At 44.1% G+C, this 17,244-nt stretch overlaps 1 protein-coding gene across 1 annotated transcript; it reads right to left on the bottom strand.

The window, feature by feature from the left end:
* Positions 1-1,819: 1,819 nt before the first annotated feature.
* Positions 1,820-11,963, bottom strand: DYRK2 (dual specificity tyrosine phosphorylation regulated kinase 2). The gene is made up of 3 exons (XM_007957382.2): positions 11,915-11,963; positions 11,088-11,236; positions 1,820-3,427 (listed from the first exon to the last, which is right to left on the bottom strand). The coding sequence occupies exons 1-3, from the start codon at positions 11,961-11,963 to the stop codon at positions 1,820-1,822; spliced, it is 1,806 nt and encodes a 601-aa protein (XP_007955573.1).
* Positions 11,964-17,244: the final 5,281 nt, after the last annotated feature.

Here is a 17,244-nt window from a genome sequence, read left to right as displayed (position 1 = left end):
ATACAGAAGTACAAATTAACTTATCAGTGACATCCTTAAATAGTAAAGCAATTATCAACAACACTATCTTATTAATAAGCTAATTTTATTACTGTTTTTGGCAAGTATCTGTAATATTTCCTGAGCAAATCTCCACCACCAAGCGACAAAGCCTCACAATAAGTGTCTTGTTCAAAACCACTTTTTTTTTCTACTTTTCTTTTTTTTTTTAAAGGGAAAACTGTGGGATTAATATTAAAAGAACTTAACCGGAAACTTTCTTGGCCTCACTGGGGACCATGCTTTAAGTATTTGTAAATCAATTTACAGGCAATACAATATCTGTGCATATAAAAGATTATTTAGCCTACCTTACACTACCCAAAACCTATTGTCCAAACAGGCAGAAACCCTTCTATATTAAATTGCACATACGAAAAGTAAATTTCCACGTGCCTTGAAATTGATATATATCACTGTTCATACATTAGTGATAAAATACTGGACTTTTCCCTGTGAAAATAATTATTTTTTCAAAGAAGAAAATATTCTTTCACCTAACCCTCAAAATAACTATTCCAGATAGAGTCCTCTCCACAATCAGTGCAATCCAAAAGAAATCAAAAGAATAGCAATAATAAAAACAATTTCTGTGGTTCTTCTAAAGATGTAAAGAGTAAGTCAAACCATTTAACTTGAGGCTGAACTTTCCCACTTTTAAAACTGTTGTTAAAATAGACCTTACTGAACAGCCATAGTGACTTCTGTTCAAGAGGATTTACAATCCTCTTATTAAAGGAAGAGGTGATATGTTCCCAGGCTATGAGAACCTTACAGTGGCACCGTAATAGTGTGAACTCGCTCTAATCTGCTAAACTTTCTTTGGAACTATGGAAATTCCCACCTTAAGGAGCTGGGCTGCTGTACTTTTTAAAACTGGAATATGAAATGATGGTCATAATCACAGCTGAAATGTCTCATTTCTGTATTAACAATCTGGGATATATATTTGAAGGAAGAAGACAAACTAAATACAAGCAACAGATGTGAGGTAAAAGAGGGAGAGAGAGAAGCAAATCAAAAAGAAGGAGAGCAGTTTGTGGAGTACAGTTCTAAATTTAGGTGCAAAAAGGAATTCTGCAACAGGAGGCTTCTTCACTAAGCAGCTCACTGATCCTGTCAGAAACTCTGGAGGAACACACGTGTTTCCATTTCCATTCATCACCTGGTCTGCTATTTTAGAATGTCAGAATGCTAATGGGGCAATTTAAGCCTTGGGGACTTTGTTTTGCATTTGAACATCATTCCGAAAATGATCTCTAAGGTACAGATTTTCTTAGGCTATCATTTTCATAGTGCCCATTCTCCTTCTACCACCACCACCCCCCAGTAACTCAGGGAAAGTGAAGGCAGGATCTGCTACAGCTGTGTATGCACCTGGAGAATGGGGAGGGCGCCTTCAGGGTCAGTCACCTTAGGGAGAATATGAACCACAAAAACATAGTGAATGTCTCTGACACCAATCTGTAAATGCGCAGCAGTCACGAAGTGATCAATGGCCTGCCACTGATGTTTATTACTCTGCCACACTAAATACAGTAAGGCTCGTTGTACTTAGAGAACACAAAAAGTTTCAGAAAGTATAAAAACTTAAAGCACTGTCCCCATGTATTTTATAAAAACAAAATGAACAACTTTCTTACGTTAAAATAAGTGCTGAAAAGATACAAATGAGTAAAATTATTGAGCAAATAAAAACAGGTCTGAGCTTCTCCTTTTCAACCCAATAAGGCTCAGAAATGTCGTATCTTTCAGATTACCAGCATCAGGGGATTCGAGCTCAGCTAACAAGTTTTGGCAACACTGTCCTCTGCTGAATATTCCCATTGGCATCTGTCATATGTGCCAAATTAGTCCTCAGCTTGGAAGCTGAGCTGGAAGGTGGAGGTAACTTGGAAATCGACGTGATAGCACCAGTGCTCTCGGTTATGCGTTTCACTGCCATCTTCTCCCCGGTTGGAGGCTTTGGCAGCCGCCTCCTCAGCCAGGGATGCCGTAAAGCCTGGCCAGGAGTCATGCGAACCGTAGGATCCCATTCTAAACACTGTTTTAAGAAGTCAAGGAAAAGGGGATCATCACACCCCTTCAGTGCATTCCCCCACTCTCTGCTCTCAGGTGGGCCCCTCAGTTTTCCCCTCCTGGAACGGCCTCCATTGAGAACCACAGAGCCGTCAGACAAAGTTGTGACGGAGCAGTAACGGGGGTAACCCTTGGAGCTCACAAAATTTTTGGCTCGTTTGGACGTATCCAGCAGTTTCTGGGAGGGCATGCCCAAGAGTTCAATCATACAAGCCAGTTGGTCCCCTTCATCCTCCCCAGGCAAGAGGGGGTAGCCTGTCAGGAGCTCTGCTAAAATGCAGCCCAGGCTCCACATATCAATGGGCATCCCATACCGGGACCCAAGGATCACTTCCGGGGCCCGGTAAAAACGCGACTGAATGTATGTGTAGACACGCTGATGCTCATAACAACTGGAGCCAAAATCAATCACTTTAATACCGCTTCTACCCTGCTGCTTTAATAAAATGTTCTCGGGCTTAAGGTCACAGTGAATTATTCTATTTTTGTGCAAAGCATCCAAGCACTGCAGAATCGAGTGGGCAAACTTGCGAACCAAAGGCAGGCTGAAGCCCTGGAACTTATTCTTCTTGATGAGTTCATAGAGGTTCATGCTCAGCAGCTCGAAGGTCATGCAGATGTGGTTGCGAAAGGTGAAATTTTCCAGCATGTGGATGACATTCATGGTGTTGTCCTTGTCCTGCTTCCGCAAGTGTTCCAGGATTCGGATCTCTTCTGCAGCCTGCCGGTGGAAGCGCTTCTCATTCCGCACCATCTTGAGGGCCACATGCTGGTGGACTTTGTGGTCGTAGGCCTTCACCACTTGCCCAAAGCTTCCCTTCCCAATGACCTTCAGGACCTCGTACCTGTAAGCCACATGATCGTGGGGCACCTGCACATATGATCCCTGGTCGTCATCATAGCCACCGTTGTTTGGCCCACCTGTCATGCCTTGGCGTTTCTTTGCATTTGGACCCAAGAAATAAATTTCAGGGTAGCTGAAAATCTCATGGTGTTCAAAGGTGGTTAGTTTTTGCATGTATTGCTTCATTGCCTGCTCAGGTGTCATGGGGGTGGCTTTCACCTTCCCCATGCCTTCCATAGACTTCAGAGAGGTAGAGCTCCCCTGCCGTCTGTGAATGCTCTCCAGCTGCCGCTCTGGCACCACTGGCAATCCCGTTTTACCCACTGTTGGAAGCCCATTTGGTTGTGTTGTGAGCACTGTCCTTTTGTTACTGTTATCCTCAAACAGCTGCTGAACCTGGATCTGTCCGTGGCTGTGACTGCCCACGTGCAAGTGATCATTCATTGTGTGCTTACTGCCACCAACCTGGAATTCAAAAAGGAAACATAAATAGAATGGAAGAAGTCTTGTCTATTCAGATGGGATATCTTATAAGTCAGCACCACTCCCTCCACGAAACTCAATCTGGTTTTGACTTTTATTCAGAATCAGGTTTACTAAACAGAAGGAGCTGTGCACATTGGAGTGACCTCATGAGCACATCCAGAGGGAGAGTAGAAGGAGGCTGGCAGCCTCTAACAACTTAAAGGTAAACATGCTCTGTGGGATGGCTACAGATGACAAACTTTGGAACCTGAAAACATGTACCCCATAAACACTACAACAAGCAGACAAGCGCTGCAAATATTCAGGTTCCTGGGAATACATTCCCTGTGGAGGCAAAAACCATATCATTCTTGTTCATTTTTGTTTATTAACATTTAGCACACAGCCTGGCACATCACAGGTGCTCCATTCAATCCACACGTGATATATAATGGAAGAACAGAATACCCAAAAGAATATGAGCACACATGGCTCTCTACTAGTGAACCCACCCTCAAATCACACCACTATTCATACTGCATTTAATAGTCTCTTCACTTACAGAGGGTAGGGACCATGCCTATCTGATTCACTACTCCTTCCTCAGTGTCTAGCTCTATGCCAAACACTACTATCTTCATCTCCAATCTTCACTACTTGGAAATCCAACTGCTTATACCAAAGAACATGGATGATTTAATGACAAAGGAAAAATGTACTTTCAGGCTTGAAAGATTCCCATGTAGATATCTACTGTAGTATCTTATAAAACCTCTAACCTATTTTTACAAGTTTCTAGGCTTCGCTGACTGTGATGACCATTTAAGGCCATTCAGCCCAACAAACCAACCAACCACCACAGTCTTCTGAGCCTTCCTTTGGTCAATGGCTGGGATCTTTTAAGAAGTGTATTTCTAGGGCTGCTAGGATTCTCAGCTTTCCAACAAGGAATACAAAGTAGCAACTTCTATTTCAGGTACACATGCCATTCCTGAACATTCCCGTCTCAACAAAATTGGCAACTTAAACCAAGGACCCCCAGCCTTCTACTGAGAATCTACTTGAGATTTCTTTCAAGCATTATAATTGCAAAGAGGTGAGGCTGGGAGAGGATTAACACCCAGGATTTTCTCTCAGTTAGGAATTCCTGCCAGCCTCAGACAAGTCTTTCCTGCTTGGTGATTTTATGAGATCTTAAAGATCAATTTATCATTCATAATCCACTTCATTCATTTAACCAGTATTAGCTGGTATCTAACCAATATTCCATAGTGATACCACCTCGAAACCCAAGGAGGGGTTGCTATGAGTCGGAGACAACAACAATCAGTAAGTGACAAGGTTCCTGCCCTCTGGAAGCTTACAATCAACTAAATGAAGTTCTTGACCATCGTATTTTTTTCATTATCTCTTTCTAAAGCCAAAACCTACCTTTATATGTATGTTATATACTGCTAAAAGAGTTGTTATTGTTGTTAGCTGATATCCAGTAGATTCTAACTCCTGATGACCCTATGTGGTGACCTTTCAGAAACAGACTGCCCAGTGTGTCTTCCAAGGCACTCTGGGTGGGTTGGAACTGCCAGCCTATCAACTAGTTGATCGCTAAAGCGACCTGTGTACAGGTAACACAATAATTCAGGGAATGGTTTGGGATGATCTGGATTATGAAATGAAATTCCAAGTCCTTCTTACTAGTAGACCAAGACTTACAAATTTTCTTTAACAGACATAGCAAGCACACTGCCTATCTAAGCTTCCTATAAGCTGACTTCTAAAGCAAAGTGGAATACAGTACCTGAGCCCTTCTGAAATGTGATTTCATAGAATTAGGGATTTTATTTCTCAGAAGAGAGATTTGGAAGACTCCTGGTCAAACATTAAGCCATATATTCCATGCTAGGTGATCTATTTCTGTAAGAGTAACCAGACAGGTTATCTTTGCCTTCATTTTATGCCAAAAGCAGGCCAATCCATAAAAATGTGTTAGGAAATACTTGGACATACTTAAAAGTAGTACAGGCTTGACCTTAGCTTTTCTATCTAATCACCATTCTCTGTACACCTTCCTGCCCGCTATAGTCTTTCAAACTCCAGCGAACAAAAGGACATGATTTTTGAAGTATCTCTCTCCTAGGAACAACTCTTTTCATGGGAGGATGGCAATAATTCCAAAGAAAAACCTCTATTACCAGCACACAGGTAAGCATAATGAAGCACGAGGTTGCATTAGGGACAAAATTAACGCTGGGGGTTTAGGTATTCTCAAGAAGATAGCAAAGAAAAACTTCTTGAGCAACAGAAGCTCACTTTAATTTTTGCAACAGCAATTTTTGAGCTGTGTAATTTAAAATATAATCACAGAAAGTTTCAGTGACTAGAAATAAAGAGTTCTCCAGCTGACTGGACTACCTCCTATCTCTTCAACTGCTCTCTGTTAGTCTTCTTTGCAGTATCAACTATCAGGTAACCTACCCTGAGAATATGGGATCCTTCAAGGTTCAAGCATCATTTCTCTTGGCTTCTCACCCCCTTAACTCTCCCTGGTTGATCCTCATCAGTGCTAAAGCCGTCACATCCTAGCTTCAAGCCCAGACCTGCCAAATCTATCTCCTCAAGCTAAAGATCCACGTATGCAACTGCTGATCAGCTCCCCCCCCCATAAGCAACTCAAATCGACTCATGATCTCTTGCCTCAAATTGCTTTCGCCTCCCATAATCCTCAGTTTTTGATAAACAAAAGCTTTATTGCCACATATTCACCCAAGCTGCACATGTGGGAATGTTCAACCCAGTATACTTGGAAATCCTTCTCCATGTCTCCCTCACCTTCCCAAATTGTCATCAAGCCTTATCAATTCTATCTGCCTCACTCCATCAACACTGCCTCCCCTCAAACTCTGTTGCCTTTCACCTAGACAACTGAAATGGCCTCCTAAGAAGCGTCCTTGCTTCTAAGTCTGCTATTGTTAGCTGCCATCAAGTTGGCCCTGATTCATGGCAACCCCACACACAATGGAAAGAAACAGTGGCCAGTCCAGCCCCATCCCCATGTTCGCTTGTGTGTCAGACTACTGTGATCTGCAGGGCTTTCACTGGTTGTTTCAGAAGCAGACTGCCAGGCCTTCCTTCCTGGTCTGGAACTCCCCTGAAATCTGCTGCATCCCAGCAACATGCGGGCCTCCACAAACAGATGGGCGGTGGCTGTGCTTGAGGTGTGCTGGCCAGCAACCAAAGCCAGGCCTCTGTGCGGAAGGTGAGAATTCTTCCACTGAACCACAAACATCTCCTATCCTTCCAAGCCTACCATTCCTCAAATCTCTTCTCCACAGTGCTTCTATCATTACTATTTAAATGTGTCATTCGGACACTGCCCTTGCTTTTTTGCTCAAGTCCCACAATGGCATCCCATTTCCACAGATAATACAAGAATCTACCAGCAATGAAAGAATACAAGGTTCAAAAATTTACAGCCTAAATGATCTGATTCCTTCTGGTTTCCTCTAGCACTGTTCTTCTCCCTGGGTATCAAAGCTAGATTCCCTGAGGCCCCATGTTTTCTTACATTCCTCTGTTTTTGAGGAGGCTGGGTTTCATTAGTTAGGAGTTCAGGGGTTTTAAGCCAGACATACACTGACTGAATCCTAATTGCACCACTTACTATGTGACTGTGGACAATTTACCTAATCTCTCTGAACCTCAGCACCATTAACTACAAAAAAGAAGGTAACAAAGGTACGTCAGAGGATTAAATAAGGCAGTATGTGTAAAGTGCTTTGCAGAGCACTCAGTTAACTGAGAGCTATTATTCTTATTGTCCCTTTGCAGATGCTGTTTGGAATGTCTTCCATTTACACGTCTAGGTAGTAAACTCCTACTCACCCTTCAATGTTCAACTCAACTCTCACCTCCCCTGTGAAACCTCTCTCCTTTGACCTGAAGAACTGCTCCTTCTGCCGGACTTCCCAAGATGGGCTATATCATAACACTTATTTCACTTTATTATAATTGTTTTGAAATCTGATGCATCCCACTTAGTTGTGAACAACTGCACTGCAGTGTTACCTCTTATCTTTTTAAGTCCCTCTTAACATAAACCCAAGCATTGTGTAAGCACTCACTAAGTACCTGTTGAACATAAGAATGCACGTAAGTCCCAGTTAACTCTCATCTCTCTTTAAGGCATTCTGTACCTTAATAAGAAAACATGTCAATACCCAGGGAATTGGGAAATGTCTCTGGTGACCCAAGTCACAAGACCGTAGGCTTACGGTGAGTGCATCAGCAGGGATTTTGAGGCAAATGATAGCTGATTAAAAAGCACCTGTAGCAGATATATCAACTAAGCATCCAAAAGCAATGTGTGGAATCTTAAAAACTGTCTGGACATTAAAGAGATCCATTTGAGAGGCTCTGGTCAAACACTGCAGGACTCTTAAAATCCAAACCAAATTTGGAAGCTCAGTTAATCAATCTACAAATAGAATGGGAAAAAAACAAATAAACAAACAAACTGGAAACACTGGAATATTTCCAGACTATAGATATGCCAGGTCAATTCAAGAATGTTAAAACTCTAACCTCTTGAAGTCTGAGTTCATGGTTTATTCCCATTTACCAAGGACTAGCACAGTGCCTGTCACATTTAAACATGATTGCTAGATACCTACAACTCATGGGTAAAATGGAGGAACCTACCAAAGCCTTGTCTGGCAGTAACATATTTTAGTGTTAAAGATTCTGTGAAAATAGTCTAATAGTCTAACCAGTTCTACAGATTCACCATCTTCCAACAATAAAATGGCAAGCAAGCAGATATTTAAGTGTGCTAACACTTCCGGGCATTTTAAAACTTCTCTGAAGTCATCTTAAAAATGCTAGAGTTATGGGACTAGCACTGAGTCCAGGAAGATTGGAATTTTAGCTCCTCCTCAAACAAACTGACAGTCTGTGTGGCCTACTTTTTCTTCTTCAAAACATTACTATTTGTGAAGTGTGAATGTGAATTCTTCTTAACTCCAATTATTGTATAAAGATAAAACTGGTAACTGGAAAGTGCTTTAAACATTAAAAGTTATGAATGTGATAAATATTAGTATCTGGAGATTTTAAAGGAAACGTTAACATTTCCACTACATCATTTTAAAAAAAAAAAAAACACTAACAGGAATCAAGAAAGTATCAGATACACTTTTAGGACAAACAGAGGTAAAAACAAAATGACTACAATGTAAAATACCCACAGTTAGAGAATGAAAGGGCAATGGACTAGGTAAATTCCAAAATCTATAATCTTTTTATCTAATTATATATGTACCCTCCTATTTTGCAAGAGAAAATAGGAAAAGCTCTATGACAAAGTCATTTTGTTCTCCTCAATGCCCCTTTTTTCCCCCATTCATTTTAAAACAGCTCTTCCCAAGTGTAACTTCTCTGGAATTAAAACCTAACAACTTACTGAAACTTAACAGATATACAGAAATACAGATCTATAACAGTTTTTATATTTATAATGAAACTTCATAGAATTAGCAGGGTTAAGAAGTACATTAAGCACATTAAGCTGGGCTTCAGCTCCAGGCTTGGTATGAACTGACTAAGGAATCTTGACCAAACCAGTTCAGTTGTCTGAGTCTGTCTCCTCATCTGTAAAATGAAGGAGAGCCAGGTAAAACTCCGCAGTCCTTTTCAACTTTCTTGTTCTATGAAATCTATGATGTTAACCAAATAAAATCAAAACTCAACAACAATCAAAATCCAATTTTCACTTTCAAAACTAAGCATCTAATGATTAACAGCATATTGAAGTTCACACCTAAGCTAAACACCGGTGAATCAGTCAGATAACCACAACAAAATACAGACATCCACCACGAACACACCCACATCTTTTCATTTTGGATACACTACAGGCTATTTTTCCAGGGTAGACTTTGTTTTCGCTAAATTCACATATATTTTAATTGCAAAGAATCTCTGGATGAAGCAAAGTTCAATTGTATAAAACTGGAATCCAGAAGCAAACCAAGTATTTCTGTCCCAGTTCACCCCAAGTTATGTGATTACAACACCACATGGGAAAAGTTAGATTTATATTTTCCAAATTTTCCAATGTTCTGAAACTAAACAAACAAAAAAAAAATCCAAACCCCTAAAACTAATGCAGGTACTCAACTGAAACATCACTATGACAAGAACATTTAACCACAATGTACAGAATCACAGATCTTACTGACAGACTGTATCCCTATTGCCAACATCCAATACAGATTAGTTAACTTCTGTGTAGTGAATTTCTAGCCCCGGACTAAATATAGGAGCTCTAGTATAGTGTCTAAGGCATTTCACTGCTAATCAGAAGCCTGGCAGTTCAAACCCACCAGCCACTCCTCAGAAGGATGATGGGGCAATCTACTTCTGTAGTAATACTGCCTCAGAAACTCAAGAAGGGGTCACTATGAATCGAATCCAACTTGACAGCAGTTTGTGAATTTGGGACTAAATGTGTCAGGACAACAAAAACAAAAAATAGAGAACAACAAAACATATTCCTATGAAACTTGTACATACTTCTCCAGGTCTAACAGCCCTAACTCCACTCTAGCCATCCTCTCACAAATTCTCTAGAAAAACAGATTCCCCATAACACATGACCCTCAGAGATGCTCCCTTGTGGGTTAAAAATGCTCTTTTCTACAAGAACACAACTTTCACTTGGTAAGCCAGTCCCTGCAAGCATCCCTCATACAAAATCATCTTAGGCAGTTCCTCTGGAAGATCTAATTGGAAAAAGACCTCTGAAACTATCACCTCCTCCAAGTGCACACCTCCTCCCAGCTGGCAGTCACCATCCAAAGGCTCAGCTCCCCTGGGAGCTGAGAAAGGGACATGCTTTAGTCAAATCCAGTCAGGCGATGTCTGCAGTCACCAGTCCTTACCTCTGGACCCCTGAGGGATCACAGCACCTATCTGGTGCCATTCTCTTCCCACCTCCACAGCTAAACTGACCCTTTCCTTTAGAACAATATCCAACTGCAGAATCCTAAAGAGGTGGTTTGTTTGGTTTCGACTGTTGCCGCTGTTGCTCTTATTTCTGTTTCTGTTAATTACAATTTCTGTGTGCTCAAACCTGTAGCACTCATAAAACATGCTTACACACGCGGGGGACAATTGGCGGGTGCTCCCTACTGGCTGGAGCCAGGCCTGGGAAGCTCTTCAGGGGATCGATTTTCCGGGCAGAGCAACCGGCTGTCCCCTAACACATATGTTTCTATAAATACCCACCACCCACAAGGGGGAGCGGAGGGATGTTTACCGGGTCAGAGAAGGGAGCTCTGGGACCGAAGAAAAAAAAACCCGGGCAGAGTGAAGGAAAGAAGCAGGAGGAAGTTCCGAGGAAGAGGGGGGCAGAGGGGGCCAGCGGTGGGCGGGCTCAGGAGGCGAAATCAGGGGCCCACGCCACGAATCTTCCTTTGTGGCTGAACTTTTGGGCTCGCCCCAATTGCAGAGGGCGGCGTCGAGGAGAGGCCACTGGCCAGGGGCATGAAGCCTCTCGCACTTCGATCTCTCTTCTGCTGGAGTCAGAACTCCACAAGTCTGGCAGTATTTGACCCAGGATCCCTCTCCACCTCCCCCCGGCCTCTCGCGGGGTGGGTCTTACCGAGTGGGCTGCGGCAGCAGCGTTGCTAGCACGAAGAGGTGGCAAGGCGATGGGGGAGGGAGGGCCAGTCCCCACTCCGCTCCGGGGGGCTCCAGCACCAAGCCCGGGGGAAGACTGAAGCTGACGCACGGCGCTGTCCCCTCCTCGGCCTGGGACCACGCGCGGGAGGAGACAAAAGAGGGTCAAGGGGGAGAAAGTCACCCAGAGCCCACGGCCCCGCCCCACCCCTCTGGGTAGCAAACCCCCTCGGCACTCAGGGGAAAGATCGAGACAGAAAAAAAATGGCAAGGAGGGGGACGTGATGGATGTCCGGGACACAGATGCCCAGTGCGCACCCACGGGCGGCGCCCAGGCAGCTGCAAAGTTAAGTCGGGTCCTTAGCACACTAGCTAGTTCGCGACCCCACGGAAAAACCAAGCTAGGCCAAGACTTCGAGGCCCACGTTGCAGGCGGCAGCTGGACGTGAAGGAGGTTAGTGCCACCGAGAAGGGCAAAACAGCCTCCTCAAGCCCAGAGCAGTCCACTCCCGCCCGCCGGCTCCTGCCTGGGGAAGGCCCAGGACCGTGGTCTCCCTTGCTCCCGCCAGGGCGGACTGCCGCTGGGCCAAAGCGCTCCCACTCGGTGGAGCCTCCGGCCCCTTGTGCAACAATGAACAGAGCTGAAGCCAAGGCGCGCGGTCAGCGCAGGGGCTTCCCCGCGCCGCCAGACAGCGGCACAGACTTTGTTCCAGGTCCGGCTGGCAACGGCTGCCCGCGCCACGAGGGCTCGCCTGGGGCCGTAGACTGGGGCGGGCGCCGGGGGCGCTTCTCAGGCCCGGCCCTCCTTACCCGTCGGGTAGGCGGCGGGACCTGCGGCCGAAGGTTTCCTGGTTAACATGGCCGCTGGAAAGGAAAATGCATTTCAGGGCTGCCGTCTCCGCCGCTGCTGCTGTTTCTGCGGCTCCTTCTCACAGCCACGGCCACCGCCTCCTGGTCGCCCCTCACACGGGTCTCCGGCGCCTTCTCGACGCCTCGAGTCAACTACAGCCAGACACACACAGTCCGCTGCATCCCCTCGGCCGGGGCCCGCCGCCGCGAGCACCCAGGTCTCCTCCTCTCCGCCGCCGCCGCCGCCGCCACCGCCGCCACCGTCCTCCTCTTCCTCGGGCGGCTGCAGCACCCTCCGGCCCGTGCACATGCCTCGCCCTCCCCTGCGCACCGCTCGCCTCCCCGAATCCCTCACATAAGGGCTCAGGGAAGCGGCCTGGGCCGCAAAGACCGACTCACTCGGGAGCTTCCTCCTGCGCGCGCACGCGCGCACCCCTGCAACACACACGCACACACACAGACACACACTCAGGCGCCCGCGCACAGCGCATACCCAGAGGGCAACCCCGCCCCCGCTCCCCTTCACTACTGCTACAAGCCCCTCCCCCGGACTCCCCCCAACTCCAAGCCACACACACTCTTGTACACCCCACCCCCAACCAACCACCCACAGGAGTCCCTCCCCTCACCAAATCATCTGCATAACCACCCCTCCACTCCCCGGAAAACTCTGCAGCCTGAGCTAGCCCTTTACCTCCCTCTCCGGGCGGAGTCTGCCCAGCTCCCCTAGAATCCCCCACTAGCAACCTTTTCCCCACCTCGGCCTTTCCAGCTCCTGCAGCGCCCCTCCTTTTCTCTACAATGCAACCTACCACTGTTTCCCTCCTACTGAAATCGCTGCAGAAATCCCTCTCCATCAATGCGCGCCCCTAAACACAAATGCATCTTCAGTTTTTTGAACCTAATGGCTGCTCAAAAACAATACTGTCCCCCCTTCCGGTCCCAGTGACTTAATACCCTCTGCCAATAATTTTTCATGTAGATAACTTAGTTTGGACAGATCACCTCTAAGATTCAAGCCCCTGCAGCTTAGCCGTGTGACCCTGGATGTAGGGTAAGGAGGGGGCGCCCTCCTACCACCACCTCCACCACACACACCCTCCCGGATTTACTGACACCAAGTGACCGCTCTCCAGTCGCTAGGACAAGAGGAGGCAGAGTGGCGCGTGTGGAAGGCAGCAGGGGAAGCAGTTGGCTGTGGGTTGCTAGGCAAAAATAAACATCAGAGACACCTCCCATTTCCTTACAACTCCGAGTCTTTCCCCCAGCGGCCACTGGGAGAGACACACCTTTCTTTCAGCTCTCTGGCATAAGGGAGAAAACCAAACCAAATCAAACTGTGAAGTCAGGTCCGACTGACAGCGATGATTCTGTAGGACAGAGTAAAACTGTCTTATAGGGTTTCCAAAACTGTAAATCTTTACGGAAGCAGACTATCACATATTTTTCCCCAGAGAGGCTGGTGAATTGCAGTCACGGATAACCTTTCCTGTTAGCAATTGAGAGCTTTCACCCTTGCTGGACTCCTCTAATTGCTCTCATAGAGAAGTCTCCTAGTTTCCTTCCCACACACAGTGAGAATTTCCCTGCCCTTTTGGTTTGCCGTCTACAGGCCCTCTTTCCCTTAAACATGGAAAAACTTCGACCATCTCACAACTGCACGCCCAGTGTTTGGCACACGCCTTTGTCTAAGGTCATATAGGTTTTGCCACTTCAACAGTATGGAGGCAAAAGAAGGGAAAAAAAAAAAAAAAAAAAAATCCCAGATGACAACACAGGAGAATATGCCGCACGCTTCCTCCCTGAGAGGTTCCCTGTCTCTAAAGTTCTCCTGGGGACTGGAGTCCATTATGCTCTGTCCCGTTGTATTGGTGGCCCCTTTCGTGAACCAAGTGTACAAGCCTGATGGAGTGTAGGCTCAATTCAAATAGGAAGGGAGCCACCTCCTGCTGGAGTCCCTTTGGCCCTATTGTTTGCAAATTGTCATAGCAACCTCCTGAAGAGACTACTTCATGTGTAGCAGAGTCCAACCTACATCCCCACCCTTGGGTTTATAGTAATGGCAAATAGTGAGTGTTTCAAGCTTCGGTGTGACTCTTTCCTGATCTCCTGGGCTCCTATGGAGCCTGAAGTGTAGGAGGCTTTGCCATAGAGAACCAGCAGCAAAGAGTAGAATTTTGCCTAGTTACATATCCAAAAAAGGAAGAAAAATATCCATAGGTGTTCTAATATAAAACAGTAAGGACCCTGGATAAGCCACTGTTAAGCACTCCGCTGCTAAAGGAAAGGTCGTGATTGGATCCACGGAGCCTGCTCAGCAGGAGAAAAGACCTGGCATCTGCTCCCATAAAGATTACTGCCTAGGAAACACTATGGGGCAGTTCTACTCTTGTCATGTAGGGTCGCTATGACTTAGAATCAACTCAGTGGCAAACAACAAGGCATTTGACTGCTAACCAGAAGGCTGAGGGCTCAAACCCACCAGCCACTCCTCCGAAGAAAGGTTGGGCAATCTACTTCCTTAGTGATACTGCCTTGAAAACCCAAGGAGGGGTCACTATGAGTTGGATCCGACTCCATGGCAGTGAGCTTGGTTTGGTTTTTGGACAGTAAAGAATCAACCCAATAACATGCTTTCAGAAGAACCACGGTCTGATTTGGCGCCAGCAAGAAATATTCTGCTAAACTTGTCTTCTAAAGCTATCAAATTCAAATCCACTTGAGAAAACACATTCTGTGTTTAGAAGAATAAACTAAAACAAAAAGGGCTAATTAGTAGCAAAGACAAAACCAGAACCCCAATTACCTGATTCCCAATCTAATTTCCCTATGCTTTCCATTACACCACCTTGGATATTTCACACATTTTTTTCCTTCCTCCCTCTTTTAAAGTGATTATTTTCATACCATTTTACTCTTTTTCTTTTTTCATGAGTACCATACAACTGATACTCAAAAAAAAAGTTTGCAGGAAAAAAAAAAATCAATTTTATATAACCTAATACTTCTTTTCACTTAAAATATTTTACAATACTTTAGCAGAAGCTAAATATGCTATTATTTTTCATGATTAAAAAGAAAACCTAAGTACTAAAAGTCATAGTTTGTGATTGGCAAGTTAGTAATATTAATTTACACCTTAAATATAAGAAAAAATGGCTTTTTTTTCTCACAAGGAGAAACAAAGAATCATTAAATTTAAGCAAAGTAACAGATACATGGGTAAGGAAGTTTTCTCAGTATGTTGTTTTATATACAACAACTATAATTATTTCTATTTTATATATTTTTTGTTTAACATAAAGAAAAACTGCAGTTTACCTACTCTTAAGTGGTTTATTTATAAATGGCAAACTTTGGAAAATTATATTAATTCTTACAGACCTCTAAAATAGTATATTCAATTGCTTACATGCTTCTCACTCTGTTAAATATTGATGATGCCAAACCTGCATGAAGGTCAAATAGAAAGATTTACAATTTACTCTTTGGGCTTTTAGGGAGAAGGAACAGGGTAAATTCTGGGAGACATTACTCTCAAACTTTATTACTATAGTGTATCACTATCGATTTTACTATACATTTATCTCTTTATAAAATCCTTTCGCAAATATTATCACACTTAACAGTCACAATTTCCAAGCAGACCAGAGCCATATTGACTTTAAACACTAATCTCCTCGGGGGGTCCATTCATTCAGTTAGTAAGCCTGTCTGCTTTTTTCTTCTTTCAGTTTTGCATATACATAAAATTCAACTTCAGCCAACAAGTAGATAGGCAGAGTAACATTATAGGGAAAACAACTTCTGGGAACTCAGAATTGAGCCCGTGGAAGGAAGCTGATTTTCCACTGGGAAAAGTACTGATCACAGAGAAAATTAGAAATGAACAAGAAAATTGCTCTTTTCAAACACATTCAGTCATTTAATCCCCTTATCCCAGAGAATTTAGTAGGCATGTGCTAGACCCAGGGGATGTGATGAATAATCAGATGTAATGGACTAGGCTTTGATTTGGCAATCTATTAGGAGCTCATTCTTTTACTCAATTATGCAATAAACATTAAGTACCTAACATAATTTTGACACTATTAGCACCAGGACTACAGAGTTAAATAAATAATCCCTGACCCTGGCTCTGGTCATTGCTATTATGACATTTACAATCCTGTATGGGAGATAAGACATTTAATGATATGAGGGGTGAAAAATGAGGTGTATAGTAGGCACAAGGGTGGCACACTGGAAGGAGTGATGAGCTCTCCTTAAGTGGTGTCTGAAGTCAAAGAGACTGTGCTTCAGTAGAGGTTTTATGGATGCCTGGGAATTTGCCAGTCAGACAAGCTGGGCTAGGACATTCTAGGATGAAGAAATGGGATTTGCAGAGGCACCAAAGTGTGAGAAAGCATGGTGTGTTCTGGGAAGTGTAAGCAATTCAAAACAGAGGGACCTTCGGATGGCAGGGAGAAGGGCAGTTACCATGATAGAGTTAGGGCTATGAATAGACAGACTCAGGTTAAGAATTATTCTAAATTTCCCCTGGAGCGGAAATGGGATAACAAGGTACAAATCAAAGTTTACAGAGCAAATACATTTTCCATTCAACATTTCATACACATTTTGTTTCATGACATTTGATTACAATCCCTATAATATAAGAGCTCTCTTTCCACTTCCTCCCTGTGTTTACCTTTTCCCTGTGCCCATCTTTCCTATGCGTTCCTGCCCTCTGAGCTATCTCTGTGCAAATGCTGCCCTTCTGATCTCCCATGTTGATTTTTCTAAAAAATTTACCTACCCAGTGTAAACGTTCACCTTGTAGGCCTATCGATTGTTTGCCTGGAAACCACAGGAGTGAGTCTAATTCCCAGCCTGAGGGGTGACTAGGAGCCACAGTCTTGGGGGTTTCACCAGTCTCCATCAGACCAGGAAGCCTGATCCTTTTGATGATTTTAAGTTTTGTTCCACATTTTTCTCCCACTCTATCCAGGATTTCCTATATGTCAAAGTATTTTCCTTATAAGTTACAGGTCTTTTGAAAGAGCTAGATAAATTACTGAAAAGCTGACTCATTTTGGGTGATAGAGAAAAGTGGGTAATGTGGGTCTAATTCCTTTTAGGAGACTACCGTGAATTGATTGACCATTTCTTGGATCCTATCCATGAGTCTGTCACCAAGGTCCAATACCATGGAAAGAAGACTATGAAGATCTTGAGATCTGAAATCCATGAAGGTGAATGTTTCAGATGTAGCAGTCATAGACATATTAACTGAATGACCATAATGTGTT

This window comes from Orycteropus afer, unplaced genomic scaffold (assembly GCF_000298275.1).
Source record: "Orycteropus afer afer isolate SDZICR_OR568_19922 unplaced genomic scaffold, OryAfe1.0 scaffold00742, whole genome shotgun sequence".
NCBI lineage: Eukaryota > Metazoa > Chordata > Mammalia > Tubulidentata > Orycteropodidae > Orycteropus > Orycteropus afer.
This window is presented reverse-complemented; position numbering and strand designations above follow the sequence as displayed.

What these genes read in the sequence shown, in the direction of transcription:
- DYRK2 (XM_007957382.2), bottom strand. Translation starts at nt 11,963, where the DNA reads ATGTTAACCAGGAAACCTTCGGCCGCAGGTCCCGCCGCCTACCCGACG. An exon ending in TCCCGCCGCCTACCCGACGG is followed by an intron (nt 11,237 to 11,914) that starts GTAAGGAGGGCC and finishes GCGTGGTCCCAG; the next exon opens with GCCGAGGAGGGGACAGCGCC. An exon ending in CTGCTGCCGCAGCCCACTCG is followed by an intron (nt 3,428 to 11,087) that starts GTAAGACCCACC and finishes TTTGAATTCCAG; the next exon opens with GTTGGTGGCAGTAAGCACAC.